Below are 17,426 nucleotides of genomic sequence, written 5' to 3' on the forward strand. Positions count from 1 at the left end.
GTTTTTAATTCCCATAATTGTGACTTTATTTCGCTTAATTTCAATGTAGTTTACCAAAATTACAACTATTTTCGTAAATTTGAATTTGCATTTATATCTCACAGTATCACTTTAAGTCTCTAAGGCGAAAACAAGTTTCCGCAAACTAATAATACGCAAGTAAATTTTCACATTTTCTGAAGCAACATTTTCTTTCTTTCCTGTTCCAAACTTGCGTTGTAAATCTGACCACTTAAAAAGTAATTGCACGTCTCATCAGCAATACATGTTGGTGTCATTTACACTATAGCACAAACAGAGCTGCGCACCGAAGTTTAAAACTCAATCTTACTGGATTGTTCAGATCTTTAACCTTAAGTATATGTGGAATATTTGCACATTAGAAAGCACCACTTATAATAATCATACAAACATTACAACTACAGTAGAAGTTTGTTAGCAAAGACTTTAATCCTTAGCAAACAGACGGCAGCCTAGGGCCCTATGCTTGTTTATTTAATGAATGACTGGGGTAAAAGACGCTTTTTGGGAAGAGTTTCAGTCAATTCTTTCTCATCTTAATATCAAGGCCTTTCAGCACAACCTACATCTTAACAAACAGTAGCACAACACCGTAAGACTTGTATAAGTAGCCTATAATAGTAAGTAGCCTATTGATTTTTCAGTTACCCAGTGACATTTATTTGCACTCAGTGTAAACTTTAGTTATCTCAGATTACTGGAAGTCTTTCCAGAGCTATTACATCACCTACACATGTTTGAGGGGAACATATTGTCATTTAAGCTTTATTCAAGCTGATAGGAAAAAGATAATGGGTTTTGCAATTGCTAACTAGCAATTTTTAGAATTTTCTCTCCTTCTTGTTTAGTCAAGACTGAAAATACAGCTACCCTGCGTCCCAATATGCATACTATCCACCCTATCTGCCCTAAATAGTATTGACAATTACTAATGTCACATACTATTTAGGATGGATAGTATGCACATTGGTACGCAGGCCTAGTTTTTTTTTTTTTTTGCACCTTAACTCTAAATTAGTGTTATTTTTTAAGGCAAGCATTTAAACAAACCTCTAACCTTAAGTATTAAACTTAGGCACTTAACTTTTTTAAGTGTCTAAAGTGTGACATCTAACCGTGGTCATCAAACTATCAGAGCAGTAACTGTACTATGATAGGCTACCACTAAAGTACTTTTGTAAGGGTGGTATTATAAATGCATAAGTAATGCTTTTAAAGTATTACATTCTCTGTTTTATGTTTATATTTTAAAAACTTTTAGGCTATCATTCGACGTCCTACCGAATACTCACAGCCCTCTGCGCTTCCCAGTTCCCACCGCTTTTGGATACTACGCGTGACGCGGTTGGTTTAAAGGGCGTTGATTGACAGGCGTTTATCCAATCAGATGTCAGTATCAGGTCGCGTATCAGCTTTAGAGGCGGGCGCTGCGCCAACTCTCAAAAAGTGCCACGACTCCAAAAGTTAGCGGCGATTCTTTATCACTGTGCATTTGAACGCAGGTAAGCGCACGCTTTTTTATCACCCTTATGTGTTTTTTCACCACCAGTGAAAAAGCTAAAGTTTGTCAGTCTGACAAATGGTTTTGATATTGATGTTTAGGTTGTATTTGAAAATAATTTGTATTCTCAGATGGTTTGAACTTGTGCATTGTGATAATCTAATTCAAAGCATCTTTCTTCTGCTCGAGCGTACGTGTCCTTACTGATGCTTTTATTGACTTTGTCACTTTATAGTTTTAGTCTTTCTTTATATAATGTCTTGCTGTGCTCACTTTGTACCGTTCTGAGTAGCTGTATTGTTTTTTGTGTCTTTTACATGATTTAACATGCTATTCGAGTTTGTGGTGTTTCATCAAGCATAAGAGCAAGTTCATTTTTAGGCTTTAACAATTGTAAAATTAGCCAAAAGTTAACTATCTTCCTACAAATTTAATGACTGAATCGTGTTAATAATTATCCAAAATTTCTATTTACTTTACTTTTTTTACGAACTTTACTTTTTTTTTTTTTATCATCATGAAAATGTTTAATATTCTATGATTTTTCAAGAGGAGAAGAGCTAAAAAGTATATATATATATATATATATATATATATATATATATATTAAAAAAATCGAAACTTTGTCAAAGCAAAGTAATATCATTAAGAGGACACATGGGGGAGAAATAACCATATGGCAAAGTTCCCATAAATACTTTTTTAAAAACCAAATTCTTTCAGCCATTATTATGTAACGTCAGCGACTCAGCAATGTTGCTGCAAGGGTTAATGTCCAACATATGAAAGCAGCCCCCTTTCACTGAGATGAGGAGTATGTGTCCTGCATGTAGGAACTCTGCATTTCCTGAGTCCTCTCTCTTCTGAGTCACGTGGATCCATTTTAGGATAGCCATATTCCCACATCGATCATTTTAGGAAAATAATTGCAAGAAATAGGCTTTTGTGATTAAAACAAGACCTATGTGGTTTAATATTGTAAAAAAAAAAAAAAAAAAAAAGAAAGTATTTGCTTGTTTTTGATGACAGCTAGATCTGAGGCTTTCATGATCACCAAAAGCGTTATGATCTTGGACATGCACCATTATAATACTATGAGTTCCTCATAGTACTTCATAAATACCATGGTAATTGTTGCGCAGAAGTAGTGTGGAATCACTACAGCCCACACTGCTTTTCTTTTTTTTTTCTTTTTTTTCTTTTTTTTTTAATGGGTTGCATTATAGGCTATTTAATAAATGCAAAGCAGTGAATAGATTATTATGCATATAAGATATATGCTGTTAAGTATTCTCCCCCTTACCTGAGTGCCTGAGTCAGATATTTAGAGACCCTCTCTCTAGAACTTCCATGCAAGAGTTGCACTGGCTGCTAGTTAAAACGTGATGTTGGGGGAAGGTTATTGTGGTCTGCTGCACACAGACCTGTCCCCTGGAAACTGTATGTATGCCCCTCTCTGTTTGTGTGAGGGAATGTTGATGAGTTTGGTCTCGGTGGGGTGTTGCATAACATGAACTCTAGTGGGCAAAAGATATGGAGGTGCTGTTTTCAGTGAAAATAACTTTTTTTCTTTTTTTCAAACTTTGCAAGAGGGCATCTGACATCCACTCAGCACTCTTCAATGAAGGGTCTTTTTTATTATTTATTTATCTTTTTTGCCCCCTCATGGAAGCCAAATACATGGCCAAGCAGTATAAATGACTTAAAGGTAACAGAAATGCTGGTAACCGAAACTGAACGCTTTTGCTTTTTCTCAATGCTGCATCCATGCATATAGGTGGCAGTATAAAGTCATAGACCACAGTCGTATTAGCCAACGAAACATTAACAAAACTTTAGTGAAAACATTCTAAAAAAGAACATCTTCCAAAATCTACAACTGGACAGAAGTTACTGATTGGGGCATTTATCTGTGAAAATGTTTTCAAAAATAATACTTTACAGGATATACTTTTGCAGTGGTTCTTTTGTCTGTCCTATGACGACTTGTGTGAAATGCTCAGAGGATGTTGTTGTCCATTAACATTAAATAATCCTTGTTTGCACATTTGCTTTTGTACTTTTGTAGGATTAGAAGGGAAAGGACTGAGCAAAGATGGATGTGTACGATCCTCAAACTCTGGGAATTGTGGTGTTTGGTGGCTTCATGGTGTTCTCCGCCATCGGCATTACGCTCGTTTCAACTTTTTCCATGAAGGAGACATCTTACGAAGAAGCCCTGGCCAAACAACGGCAAGACTCGGGCAAGATCCAACCCCAGCGCTCTGACAAGAAGAAAAAGGCATCTGAAAAGAAAAACAAGGCCAAGAAGAAGGAGGAGAAGCCAAATGGGAACCTTCCAGAATCTGAGCCCGAGTCCATCCCTGAACCTGTGGTAGAAAACAGTGAACCCAACGCATTACCCCAAGTTGAAGCAGAACCCCAACCTGAACCTGTGCCTGTTCCCAAGCCTGAACCTGAAGTTAAGCCCAAGCCAGTAGTACCTGAACCAGCTCCTAAGATTGTTGAGTGTGCTGCCCCTCCTACTGTAAGTGCTGTGGTGGCCCCAATTTCTCCTTCCCCAAAAGAGAAGAAAAAGAAGAAGGTGGCCAAGGTGGCACCGGCCCCCGTCAAGCCCGTGGAGGTCCCAGAAGTTGTAGTTATGGTGGAACCAGTGGTTGCAGAGGTAGTGGTGAAAGAAGCAGTTGCTCCTGAGGTTGCTGCTCCCCCTAAAGATGATGAACCCAAAACTGAAGCTCCAACCAAGAAGAAGTCTAAGAAGAAGGCTGAGCCAGGTGAGTCTCCTTGGTCATATGCATCTAGGACAGATGCAATAGTAGGGGTTCAAACTTGCACTGCTCGCATCAGTCTATACTAATTTTGATTTATTTATTTTTTTAAAGTGGTTTCTGTGGAAACGGTTGATGTCCCCCAGCCGTCACCATATAAAACTCTGGTCTCCAGTCTGAATAGTGCATCATTCAGTGAATCCGAGACCCAGAAACTATTTGAGATCATCAGCAAGAAGGCAGGAAAGGACTACCAAATGGTACTAAGTCAACACCTAATAAACCCTTCTTCAAAGTGCTAATACTTGTCTCCTTCTATTAGCACTCATGTCTCTTTCCTTCTCTCATTGGCAGGCATCTCAGAAGGGTGACCCCTTGGCGCCGTTGAAGAAGCAGCTGGAGGAGAAGGAAAAGCAGTTGACCGCTGAGCAGGGCAACGTAGCTGCGGCCAAAAACCGTCTCCGAGAGCTTACCAAGGTAATACGTGCCAACATAGACAAACCAATGAGGTTCAAACTAGTTTCTACCCGTAATCAAGCTTCTTCACTGCAAGGTCATGAGTGACTGTTGAAAATAATTGTGTTAGTCCTGGAGCAATGATTGGTTGATAAAAACGCTGATCAGGAACATGTTCTATTTGTCAAAATGACATTAACCCTGAGGGTCTTGGGTCATTAACCGTATCTCTGACTCTCTTTTCTCTGGCCAATAGGAGTTGAGTTCTACAAAGGGCAAGATGACATCCATAGAGACCCGTATGAGCTCTGAGCTGAGCGCCCGTGGCCAGGAGATCGCTACCCTACAGGCTCACATGCAGACTTCCTACCAGGAGCACATCAACGAGACACAACAGCTCAACGGCAAGGTCACAAGTCAACAGCCTCTAACACTTATTTCCCTCTCGCTATGCTGTGTAGTGTGTTGTTAGATTATTAAATGAGTTGTTTGTGTGTTTCCACAGATCCAAAGCCTGCAAGAGCAGTTAGAGAATGGACCGACTGCTCAGCTGGCCCGTCTGCAGCAAGAGAACTCTATTCTCAGAGATGCCCTCAATCAAGCCACTAGCCAGGCTGAAAGCAGGTACTGAACACAGTCCCTTTATAAACCCTTACAGTGAAACCGATGAAGGATACAAATTTTGAGGTAATTCTTTACGCCTCTCTACGGACATGAATACCAACACAACACCAGTGCAGACTTATGACGCTTTAAATCTTGAGATCTTTAAATTAGAGAGAATTCTGATTGAGTCGTTATATCTGAGTCACAGTTCCTCTGTGTCATTATCGTTTATAGCTGTGGTGTGTACTTCGCTATTCTCATAGAATAAGAACTATTATTAAAGCTTTATCTTTATAGTTCTCGTCCTTGGTGTGAATGGGCCCTAAGCCATACTTAGGATTTTGCCAGGTGGATGCCAACCAACCAAAACGGGTGGAAGGGACCTCATCCATTTCTAGAGACCAGAGATTAGAGCATGTTTTTTTTTAAGTAATTTTTTGGGCCAGTAAGCAATTTCCCAGATCACCTGTACCATGCTAGCCAGATAACAACCATATTGCTAAAACACACTCAGAAGACCTTAGCAATCACATAGCAATGCACTAGCAAACCATGCCCCCTCATTTTGCCCAGGCAAGCATCACAGGTTTTTCTTAAGAAAATATAAAAATCAAATTGTGCAAATTAATTTAATTGGTACAGAAATGACAGAAAGCACATTTATTATCCTTAGTGCTCATTTTTGGAAATGCAGGTTCAAATCTAATCTGTGATCCCATTCCCCCTCTTTCTCCCCTTGTAATTTCCTGGCAAAAGCCATAAAATAAAAGCTACACAGCGCAAGCTAACACTAAACCTGCCTCCAGCTATAAAAAGTATTATCTAACCATTTCCTTTTTGTAAATCTGTGGCTTTTTCACACACGCAGGCAGAATGCAGAGTTGGCAAAGCTGCGTCAGGATTGTGTGCGTCTAAACCGAGAGCTGAATGAGCGCACGTCTGCTCAGCATGCTGAGGAAGAGCGCAGGAAGACCCTTGAAACCAAGATGTCCACTGCTGAAGAACAGCTAGCACAAACACAAGTAAGCCCTGACCTTTTTCCTTTTATCTCATCTCTCTTAAGTGAGTGTGGTCTTTGTACCATGACAATTCTGTTCCCCTAGGTAGGAATTTCACCATATACATTAACTTTAAAAGCAATTCTTATCTGTCTTTGTGATGACTTGTATTTCTTTCAGGACATTTGTCTGTTCGTGTGTGTGTGTTTATTTTAGTTTTTTTCCCCAGCTTAGCTATGCAAGAAATGTAAACCCCTGTGGCTAAAACTCCCATGTTGGATGTTTAGCAATAATAAATTCTTTGATATTAAAGAGACAGTTCGCCAAAAGTCATCATTAGGGCCCGAGCACTGATGGCGTGAGGACCCTATTGGAATTGCTCAGTTTATTTACATTTGTTGTTCCAAACCTGCATGCATATACAATGAAAGTAGATGGTGAAGAGGGGCCAATTTGAGTTTCTTACACAAAGTATTGTATGGCTATATTGGGTGCTGTTTTGGGGATGAACTATTCCTTTGACAATCCTCTGTGTCTGTGTTAGGCGTCCCGTGTGGAGGCAGAGAAGGCTCTGCAGCAGAAGTTGGATCGAGTCTGTGAAGAACTCCATGAGGCTCAGCACAGAAGCACAACCCTACAGACTCAAATAGATGCATCAAAAGAGCAAACCAAGACCCTTACCGGTCAGTACACTCAAACACATCTTGTTTCACTTATACATTCCCTTGGCTCAGTTTCCAAATGGAAACAGTGAGTTGAAAAAAGAAAAAAAACATTTAAAGGGGGCATGTTCTAGTTGTAGCGTTTTATGTTTTTGTACCTTTTAAGATGGAAATTACTTCTGTTTATAGAACTCCAGGAGCGTATGCGTGCTACAGAAAAAGAGCTGAAAGACAGATGTGAAGAGCTGGAGATATTGAGAGCACAGCTGTCTCAGACACCACAGGTTACTGAGGAAAAGCCCTCTGTGGAGACAGAAGCAACCGTACAGGCTGAGATCCAGGTACAAATATTTAGCACTGTGATCTAGTTGCCAATGCAGTGCAGCAAAACCAGGTTTTTGACATGAGCATTGAGATTTTAATATCAGGTACTGTACTGCATGTCATTTTTGGAATAACAAAATACTATTCTCATCCCTGTTTTGATTCTGTATAGAAGATCAACTACGAGGAGGTTGAACAGTTGAGGAGCAGGTATTGTGAACTGTTCACAATTCATTTGAGTCACTCCATTTAAAGTTTAATTTTTAATTGACATGTTCCTGGATCAATGCATTTTGCTGCCTGAACATTTTGCCCTAACCCTACCCATAAGTTATCCCTAAAATCAGAGGGAAATGATGGGTGGATAACACTGATGTAGAAACACCTAACCCTGGTTGTAAGACTAAACTTGACATAAACTGTAAACTTGTCCCTCAAATCTGATTGGCTAATTGGAAAGTTGTTCTAGGATCAACAAAGAAGTTGATCCGGGAACTTATTTCACTTGGTGAAATCACATTCACCATGCTTTGATATATTGTGTGTAGTCTGAAAGAGAGGGAGGACCAGCTGACATCAATGGAGGCGGAGCTTAATCAGATAAGGGAGGAGCTTGACACATTAAAGAGAGCTCAGTCTGAGGAGACTCAGAATAGGTACTGTCTTCGTTATTTAAACTTGATGAATTTTTTAATCGATCTTCAAATTAAGATTGGTTCAATGACACCAGTTGTTTCTAAGACCTCAGTGAATGTGCCACTCTCTGGTGTCTGATCTAAACATGGACTCGTTTTTCAGGGTTAATGAGGCGGACACGGAACGAAGGGAATACACAGCTGAGATCGACCAACTGAAAGCTAGGTATACAATACAGCTGATGCTTTCTTCAAGTATATTTTGTAGACAGTATGGATTAAATACATTTCTTTCTCACTATCCCTCAGTCTGAAAGAAAAGGAAGATTCTGTGGCATCTCTACAGGCTCAGCTGGAGAAGATGGAAAGTGTGAGTTGAGCATATGATAATTTGATAATATATTTGCATGTGTGTAGTACATGTGAATTGGTATCTAATTTTATATCCACAGGCTGATACTGTTGAAGCTGAACCGCCGTTTGAGAAGTAAGAGATTTCTTTTGTCAGTTCCTCCAGATATTTATCTTCTTTTTTTCTTTCCTGGATGCTTCTGATAATGACTGAGTTTGTTTTTGTGTCTGTCAGTCTGGAGAAGGACGCACGCATGATCTCGCTGGAGGAGGAACTTCAACAGCTTAAAGAAGAGATGGAGCGAGTGAAGGCCAAGAGCAATGTGAGTTCATCTCTACCCTACACGTCCATCCATATATGTTCAACCTGTCCACACTGTATCTACATACCTGTCTATCTACATCTTACTACCTTTCTGTTCATATCTACATCTTACTACCTTTCTGTTCATATCTACCCAAACTGTTGGTCCACGCTTGTCTGTGGGTTCTTTCATATCTACCCAGCCTTTCTGACCATATCTATCTACCTTACCTGTGCGTCCATATCTTCCCAACTTGATCATATATACCAACTCGTCCATCTATATCTACCTACCTATGTGTCCGTTTATACCTACCGTCCATCCATATTTACCAAACTTGTCGATATCTACCCTACTCGTATGTCTATATCTATCTGTCCATCTATATTAAACAACCTTTTCATATCTACCTAACCCATTGGTCCAGGTCTTCCTATGTGTCCGTCCATATCTACCCAGCCTGTCTGACCATAACTACCCAAGCTGCGTCCATATCTACCCAACCTGTTCATTTATGCCTACTCGTCCATCCATATCTACCTACATGTGTCCATTCATATCTACCCAGCATATCCATCCATATCTACTCACTCGTCTGTCTATATCTACCTGTCTGTCCATGCCTACCTACATATCTGTCCATATCTACCCAGCCTGTCTGACCATATCTACCCAACCCATTCAAATATACCTACTCGTCCATCCATATCCACACTCTGTCTGACCTTACCTAGCCTACCTTTACGTCCATCTACCCAACCTGTCCATATATACCTACTGGTGCACCTGAATTTATCTGTCCATCCTGATCTAACTACGATCTACTCAACCCATCTGTCCATATATACCCACTCATTCATCCATGCCTACTTGCCCATCCATGTATGTCTGCCTTTCCCATTTGTCCATATCTAACCTGCTCGTCCATCCATATTGATAACCTCTCAGTTCATATTTATCAATCTCTAACTACCCATCCATCCACATCTAATTGTGGTGTGTGTTCAGGAACTGCGAGATAAAAACTATGCCGCATTGGAAGCCCTATCTGCTGCTGAGAGGCTGAGTGAAGAAAGACTGAGCCAAGCCAAGGCCGCACAGGTAACCCTGATATAAACACGTACAGTATAAACATGCACTTACTTCTATATCTACACAATACACACAAACCATGATGAATGAGGTGTTCATTATCATCAAAAGGCTGTAGTTGGCTATAACTATTAAACATTTTGTGTGGTATAATTTCATTTAGTGATCAAAGGCTTATGTGTGTGTAGAGTGAAGCTGAGCAGCAGCTGAGCTCTTTCCAGACAGACACCAGAAACGCTTTCCAGACGCTCTTCCCTCACATCAGCATAGAAATGCATCAGGTTAGAATTCCTTTTTTTAATGTAAAGTGAACCTGTGAATACATTTTATTAAATATGTGAATCATTTTAGAGCACAGGTAATTTAATATTAAATTAAATCATATTTTGTATACTTTTTGTTTTTTGTTTTGCAATAAACATATGTATGTTGTAGACAAACTGGCTGGAAGCATTCACGCATGAAGCACAGAAGAACCTGACAGAAAATCAGTTAAGCTCAGATGCGACGGTGAGATATCATCTCTATAGACACACACCTGCAATGCACGGTTGTTCTCTTCTCATGTCTCATGTTTATCTGATTATGTGTCAGGATCTGCAGCAGAAACTCGCCCAATCAGAAGAGAGACAGAGGTCACTTCAGGCTGAGTGTGAGCAGTACAGATCGACTCTCAGTGAAACGGTACGGTGGCATGCACACATTTATCATGCAAACATAGACCACACTTTTTTTCTTTTAAAGCAGGTTTTTTCTAAGAAATTTACAGATATGTTTAAACTGATTTACACTTGCATGAGATTTAAAAGTGCCCCCCCCCCAATGATGGCTGCCATGTTGAAATCAAAAACAAAAACAGAACCTTCGTACATGAGGTGTTTTACAAATTTGCCTCAATAACTGATGTAATGGTCTTGTTTATGGATTGTGATACTGGTTTATTGGAAATGGATAATATAACAATATTTTTTTTTTGGGGGGGGGTGAAATATCATATACACAAAGCAAAATATATGTTGATTGTACCAAATGGTAGACTATTTTCCACGGAGTTAAAGGTTTTTTACGATTCTCTGACTTCAGTACAGAACAATCGTAAAGCTGTTAAGACATCTCAATTGTTGAAAAGGATAATAAAAAATAAAAAAACCTTCGTACATCCAAGCCAGTAGGTGTCAGCAGGGCCTAAAATGAACGCCCACCAAGCGCCAAATGAGCGTAAAAATTGCATTGGTGATTATTTGAAACGGTGTCAATCTCCAGTTGGCCAGTAATATTTGTATGAATTCTATGCAATGCTGTGAGAACATGAACGTAAACAAACGTGAACGACGCCCTGAAATCTACGTCTCAGACAGTGCGCAAATACAGAATTGAGCTCTCTTTCATGTCTTCTTGCACTTGAACAGACACATTTTTGAAATGCCTGTCTCGGCCAGTATCCTAGTAAACAGTTGGTTATGGCTTAGTGAATATAAACAATCGAGAAAGATGTGTACAAGTATCAGTGTATTGGATCCATGCATTAGGTCTTAAAGTGACAGCAGCCTAATATTCCTGTGTTTCTGATGTTAATCAAACAACAAAGAACAAAGAAAAAATCATTCACTGCTCTTGACTGAATAACTTTTGTAAATTTAATAAGGATTAATCTGTTTAATTTATACTGTGAAGACTATCCTGTGTTATTTTACATTTTATTACTTTACTTAATTCACTTCTTTATTCACATTATTAATGTCATGATGTTTATTTTTAGGAAGAAGAATGAAACCATAATGATATCAAAGTCTGTAAATGTTACATTTATTATAAAAAAACAACAAAAAAACATTATGGTCTGTGGATTTCAGTCTTGACCTAAAAAGACCTTTGAAAAGGTTTTTGGCTGAATGTTGTGTGTTTTGTACAGGAGAGCACGCTGAAAGTTCTGCAGAGTAGTGTGGAGGACGGCGAGCTCATGTGGAAGTCAAAGATTTCAGATGCTGAGCAGCAAAAACAGACGGTAAGAACATCCTTCACTGACCCTGGATTTGCGTGACTGTTTACTACACTTCAGTCGTGCTGAAGTTTGGATCTCCCACAGGCTCTGGATCAGGTGAAGGTCCTGGAGGAGACGATAAATGTGGAAAGACAGGACACCAATCAGGTTCATGCTCACATTTGTCATTGTTCTTTGGTTTTGGGGACTTGGGGACTGGGTTTCTGACTCGTGTTGCTCTAAACCCGTATGAGTTTTTTTCCTTCTGTGAAATGCAAAAGGAGAAGCTTTGATGAATGTTCACGCTGCTCTTGTAGAAACTTACTGTTCCTCTGTTCTCTGTAGCTGAAGGGGCAGGTGATGCTTTTGGAAGCCCAGCTAGAGAAACAACTGGAATCCATAACCATCAGTCAGACGTACACAGAAGAAATGTCTCAGGTGAAACGACTCGCTGAGTTTTATTTAAAAAGAGAAGATCTGTCTAAGGGGCCGTTTACATGACAACTAAAAACGGAAAACTTTTATGGGGACCTGAAAATGCAAACTATTGAAAACTGGGTTCAAAGTCCATTCTTTTTAAAAACGATACCGTTATCGTCACTGTGTAAACTACAAAAACGTGAATTCATGAAAGGGATGATTATTATTACGTATTTTGTGTTCAGTCTATATTAGGCGCGTAGTGCTTCTTTACAAAGTGACATCGCCATCTACTGGCCTTGCATGAATAATACAGTGTTTTAGTCGTTTTGTGAACGGGGATCGTTTTGACAACGTTGTCGTCTGTACGTGAAAAATGCAAAGGAATTTTATTTTTTTAGTCCATCGTTGTCATGTAATTGTGCCCTAAACGACTCACTGACGTTTACGTTAACATGTTTGAATATGTTGTCATATCCTTCTTTATATTCTTCTCAGCTGAAGGCATTGTTATCAGAAACTCAGGTCCAGCTGATGTCAGCCAAAGCAGAGGCTCAGGAACAGAGAGCAGAACTTTCATTGGTAAGTTTAACATCGGTTTGTCTTATGTTGCACATGCGGCTTTCTACTTTGAGTGACAGCTGTGCTGTGCATTACAGGTCAAGCAGGAGCTACAGGAGGCGAGTCAGCAGGCAGAGAACGAGAAGAGCGCACAGTCCACTCAGGTCAATACTGGTTGTGTGTATTTATGTATATTATGTGCATGTCTGTTATGTATTATGTTCCGCATAGCTTGAAGAGCGTTTTCTGGCATGCTTTTTTTCTGTCTTTAGCAGTTCAAGTACATGCACATCATGTGTACATGTATACATATGCTGTGTGTGGGTATTGTAACTGTGACTAATCTTGAATCTCTACTCCTCGATGTCTAACTTTACAGGTGAAAACACAGCTGGAGGAGGCAACAAATAAACTGCAGACAGAAGAGGACATTCGACAGCAGGTTGCAAACAACTATGAACAGGTGACAATTTAGATTTTTTTTTTTCTCTTTTCTTTTCTTATTGATTTGCTTTTTATTTACATTTAATAATTTCATCTTAAATAAAAATGTATTATTGTTATAGATGTTATTTAGATAATTTAATTTAATTTAATGAGTTTTGTTTTAAATGTTTTAATATTTAAAATGATTTTATTTTAATTGATATTTTGTAATTTGATTTTAAAATACAATTATTGTAGTATTTTGAGATTTTTAATTTACATTTTCATTGAATTTCGTTTTTATCTTGATTTATTAAGTGATTTTATTTTAAATTAAATATTTGTATTTTAAATACAAATTATAATTTGTTTTAATTTGTTTTTAAAATGATATTTGTTTATATTAATTAAATTTCAATTAGTATTATGGACTGAGATTTAGCCCCTTTTGACTCTATTTTCTTATTGATTTGCATTTATTAATTTCATTTTAAATTCAAATTTATTATTGTAAAATATATTATTTAAAGTATTACATTTAATTAATTTGGTTTTAAATAAAAAAAAATTGGTTTATTTTAATTTTATATTTTTTATTTAATTGTAAATTAAAACGATTGTAGTGTTTTGAGATTTTTTAATTTAATTTCCATTTAATTCACTTAATTACACTTAAATTTAGTTTAACAATTTTTCTTTTTATTGTTTGATTGTGGATTTGCTTTGATTTAATTTTTACTTAATTTATTTAGATTTTTAATGTGATTTTTGGTTTTAATTGTTTTAATGAGTTTTGAATAAAATTTGTTTTAATATTTAATTGATTAATTTCGTTTGGGTTTGTTTTTCATTTTAATTTGGTTTGATTAATTAATTTAAATTTAACTATTGTAGTTTTATTTTGGTATTTTTGACTTTCATTTACACAAATACAATTTATTTTGGATTCGTTTTATTTTAAATTACAAGTATTTGAATTTTAGTTTGTTCTTTTTTTTTATATAAAATGTTTTTATTTATTTTTATATTAGTTTTATTACATTTCTTTTAAATACATTTTAATTTGAATATTATTTAAACGGTTATATCGTATTTTAATTTCTTGGTTTGTTCACACGTGTATTTCCACTCAGGCGCAGAAGTGCGTCAGGGATCTCGAGGCTCAGTTAGAAGAGTTGAAAGCTGCTGGAGAAGGACCAACTGAAGAGCTGAAGGTTCCTACAACACCTCTTCAAAATCTCAGGTGTAGACCAGCATATAAAAGATCTCTGCTCTCTGATGGTGTGTGTTTTGTGTGTGTCTATGTCAGGAGAGACTGGAGAAAGAGAAGAAGCTGACACAAGACCTCGGCCAGGCAGCCTCTGAACTGCAGCAGCTCCTGAAGAGCTCTCGGGAAGAGCTGGACAAAGAGAGTGTGAAGAACCTGCAGGAACAGGTACAGGGCCAGGTACATTATTAACGCTCTCATACATTCACAAGAGCAAAGCACAAAAAAATGTAAGGTATGCTTTCAATCTATGCTAAATGTATATATTGTATGTAATATATCAGTAACATTTAAAGTCAGCATGAAACGGAAGCTGCTATTAGTCTTTTCTTCACTATTGTGACGTATATCCGAGTGAAACAGCTTGTCGAACAAGAACAAATGTAGGGCGGGACTTGATTTTGTCCATCAGGATTCGATTGGATGGTTGTGGTTTGCTATTGGTTGATCTCATTGCCCCGCCCTCATGCCAGTAAACACATCATCAGAGAAGTTATTGTGATTAAAGATTATGAGGGCACATGAATTTTAAAAAAGAATGATGCGCACGGATAAATCATTTATAATAAATAAATAAATAAATAAATATATACCGCAAGATTCCTTAAAAAAAAAAATTGTCAATTTTGATCTGATGGTGAATGAATGGAGGTTGATTTTGTGATGTCTAATTAATTTTATTTTCTCTACAGGAAACTGAAGAGTCAAAAGAAGGAACGTCTGTTTGACAGAATAAATCCAACAACCTTGTGCCTTAATTATTCTTATGTATTATTTACTTTTGTATTCTCTGCTACTGTGGCAAATATGCCGACTGTTATTAGCCAGTGAGGATCGTTAAGGGAGGAAGCATAATATATTTTTTATGTTTTATTGGAGCTGTTATTAGGTGACTGAACACCTCCTAAAGTTATTGCTAAACCGCTCAGTGTTGAAAGGGAGGAGGGCTTGAGTGAAAGATACAGTACAGGATGATTTGGGCAATTGCTCTTTTTATCTTTTGTTTGCATGTTCTCATGAGAGTCAAAGGAAGGAACATTTCATGTTGCAGTAAAGCTACTACACTTTTGTAGTTGGCTGTTAACAAATGTGATGATATGATAATAAAATACAGTATGTACTTTGAGTTGTGTGTTGGTCTTCTTTACTAACAAATAAAAAATCAAGTAGACTGTTCAAAAGTTTGGGGTCAATAAGATTTTATTCAGCAAGAATGCATTAAATTGGTCAAAAGTGACAGTCATGACTTTTACTTTACAAATCATTTTTATTTTAAATAAATGCTGTTCTTGTAAACTTTCTTTTCACCAAAGACTCCTAAAGAAATATATATATATATATAATGGTTTGCACAAAAGTATTGTAACTGTTAGGTTGTTGTTGTTGGTTTGATTCATTAAATACGCTCATATTGAGGGCAACAGTAAATAATTTAATAATATCAAAAATTTACATTAATATAACACAGATGTTTAATAACTTGAGCACTTAAACTCATCTTTGATCACCAAAATGACATATTTAAATGTTTTTTCCTTGGGAAAATGTTTTATTCATGCCTTAAAATAGCTTGAATGTAACTACACTCTTGCCTCATTTAGTATACGAGGTTCTATGAATATGTAAATTAGCCCCGCCTCCACTCACTCACACCAGCTCAGAGATCCACTCGTTGACAATCACACGTTGACCTGATTGGTTACAAGGTAGTTTGTGACGTCAGAAACACAGCGATTTCAAACCGCGTTTTTGAGACTGTGGGCCCTATTTGAACGATCTAAGCGCATGACGCAAGTGGATTTAGGAAAATACTGCAAGCGGAAAGACTGAACGCTTCTCCAGAGAGGAAACGGATCTGCTCTTGCACGAGGTTAAAGAACGCAAGTACACCATCTACTGGACAAGCTGGATTCCACAATATTTTTATGTATACAATATTAATATTTTACATTGTAATCCTTTTATTTTTAATATTTGGCTAGTTTGTGTGCTGCTGCGCGTCCCTGTGTTGTGGACCGCACACTTTAAATAACAAAGAAAGTTGCCTCAAAATAGCAACGCACCAACAATGCGCCTGAACACACCTCGTTTTCAGACCAGTACGCCCGTGGGCGAACAAATAGGTGCAAATGCATTTGCTATTTAAACAATGTGGCGCAGGACGTGAAAATGATAACTGCGTCAGGCTGAAACTAGCAAAAAACACTTGCGTCGCGCTTGGCGCTGCATGCATTGCACTGGATGTATGACAGGGCCCTGTAAAATACTCAGCAATGGCGTTGACTTATGAATTTGGATGAACATGGATTGTTTTAAAACATTAAAAACACAACATAGACATATAAACAACATTAAAAGCTTGATTTTCACCACAGGGGGACTTTAAACACTTTTAATTTCAGTTTATGAATACATTATTTGTCTGATTTAAAATTCTCCCCACCTGTTTTCTGTTATATACAGTCAAACCAAAATGTATTGACACCTTCAACATTTCTCACATTATCACAGTTTATTTGCTATAGTTTAGAAAATTTGTATAAAATATGACAAGAAATGACAGTTGATATTTCACTGGTTTTGGCCATCCTTCTGTTAGACTGTCTCACAAATGAATTAGGTTGAATAGCTGTCATTAAACTGTTAAATTTAAGTTCACAATTAGATAATACCAATTTGGGTCAACCAATTACAAGCAATGCTTAATTTTGTTTAGTCTGAGGTGTAAAAATGTCACATTAGCAATTAAAGAAAAAAACACTTGGTCAGGTCAAAGTGTCTGAATAATTTTTGGTCCCAAATTTTTATGAATTTTACTGTTAGTCCACTTTATGAAATTTTTTTGGGTATAATATATCACAGTTTACTTTATTTTGCTATCCTCACTTACATAAATGAACTATAGTGTCCTGCACTCACTAGTAAAACATTATTTTTTTAAATGAAATTATATATGGTGTCTGAATAATTTTTTGTTTGACTGTATATAGCCTATATACACACTGAATTAGTAAATATAATTGTTTTATACATTTAAAATATTACACAAATC

At 37.3% G+C, this 17,426-nt stretch overlaps 1 protein-coding gene across 3 annotated transcripts; it reads left to right on the forward strand.

The window, feature by feature from the left end:
- Positions 1-1,454: 1,454 nt before the first annotated feature.
- On the forward strand, positions 1,455-15,500 carry rrbp1b (ribosome binding protein 1b). 3 transcript variants are annotated; one of them, XM_082139819.1, is made up of 28 exons: positions 1,455-1,523; positions 3,591-4,296; positions 4,405-4,550; positions 4,645-4,767; positions 5,003-5,155; positions 5,252-5,370; positions 6,221-6,374; positions 6,895-7,033; positions 7,202-7,353; positions 7,509-7,546; positions 7,885-7,992; positions 8,135-8,197; positions 8,281-8,341; positions 8,424-8,458; positions 8,558-8,645; positions 9,636-9,728; positions 9,908-10,000; positions 10,155-10,229; positions 10,314-10,403; positions 11,632-11,724; positions 11,806-11,868; positions 12,046-12,138; positions 12,619-12,702; positions 12,780-12,845; positions 13,061-13,144; positions 14,241-14,321; positions 14,417-14,554; positions 15,067-15,500. In XM_082139819.1, the coding sequence occupies exons 2-28, from the start codon at positions 3,618-3,620 to the stop codon at positions 15,100-15,102; spliced, it is 3,147 nt and encodes a 1,048-aa protein (XP_081995945.1). In that variant the 5' UTR covers positions 1,455-1,523; positions 3,591-3,617; the 3' UTR covers positions 15,103-15,500. The 3 variants fall into 3 exon arrangements, with proteins under 3 accessions (XP_081995945.1, XP_081995943.1, XP_081995944.1); XM_082139817.1 differs by having other exon boundaries at positions 10,155-10,403; XM_082139818.1 differs by having other exon boundaries at positions 10,155-10,403; positions 14,417-14,542.
- Positions 15,501-17,426: the final 1,926 nt, after the last annotated feature.

Source organism: Leuciscus leuciscus (genome assembly GCF_965113295.1).
Source record: "Leuciscus leuciscus genome assembly, chromosome: 15".
Lineage (NCBI taxonomy): Eukaryota > Metazoa > Chordata > Actinopteri > Cypriniformes > Leuciscidae > Leuciscus > Leuciscus leuciscus.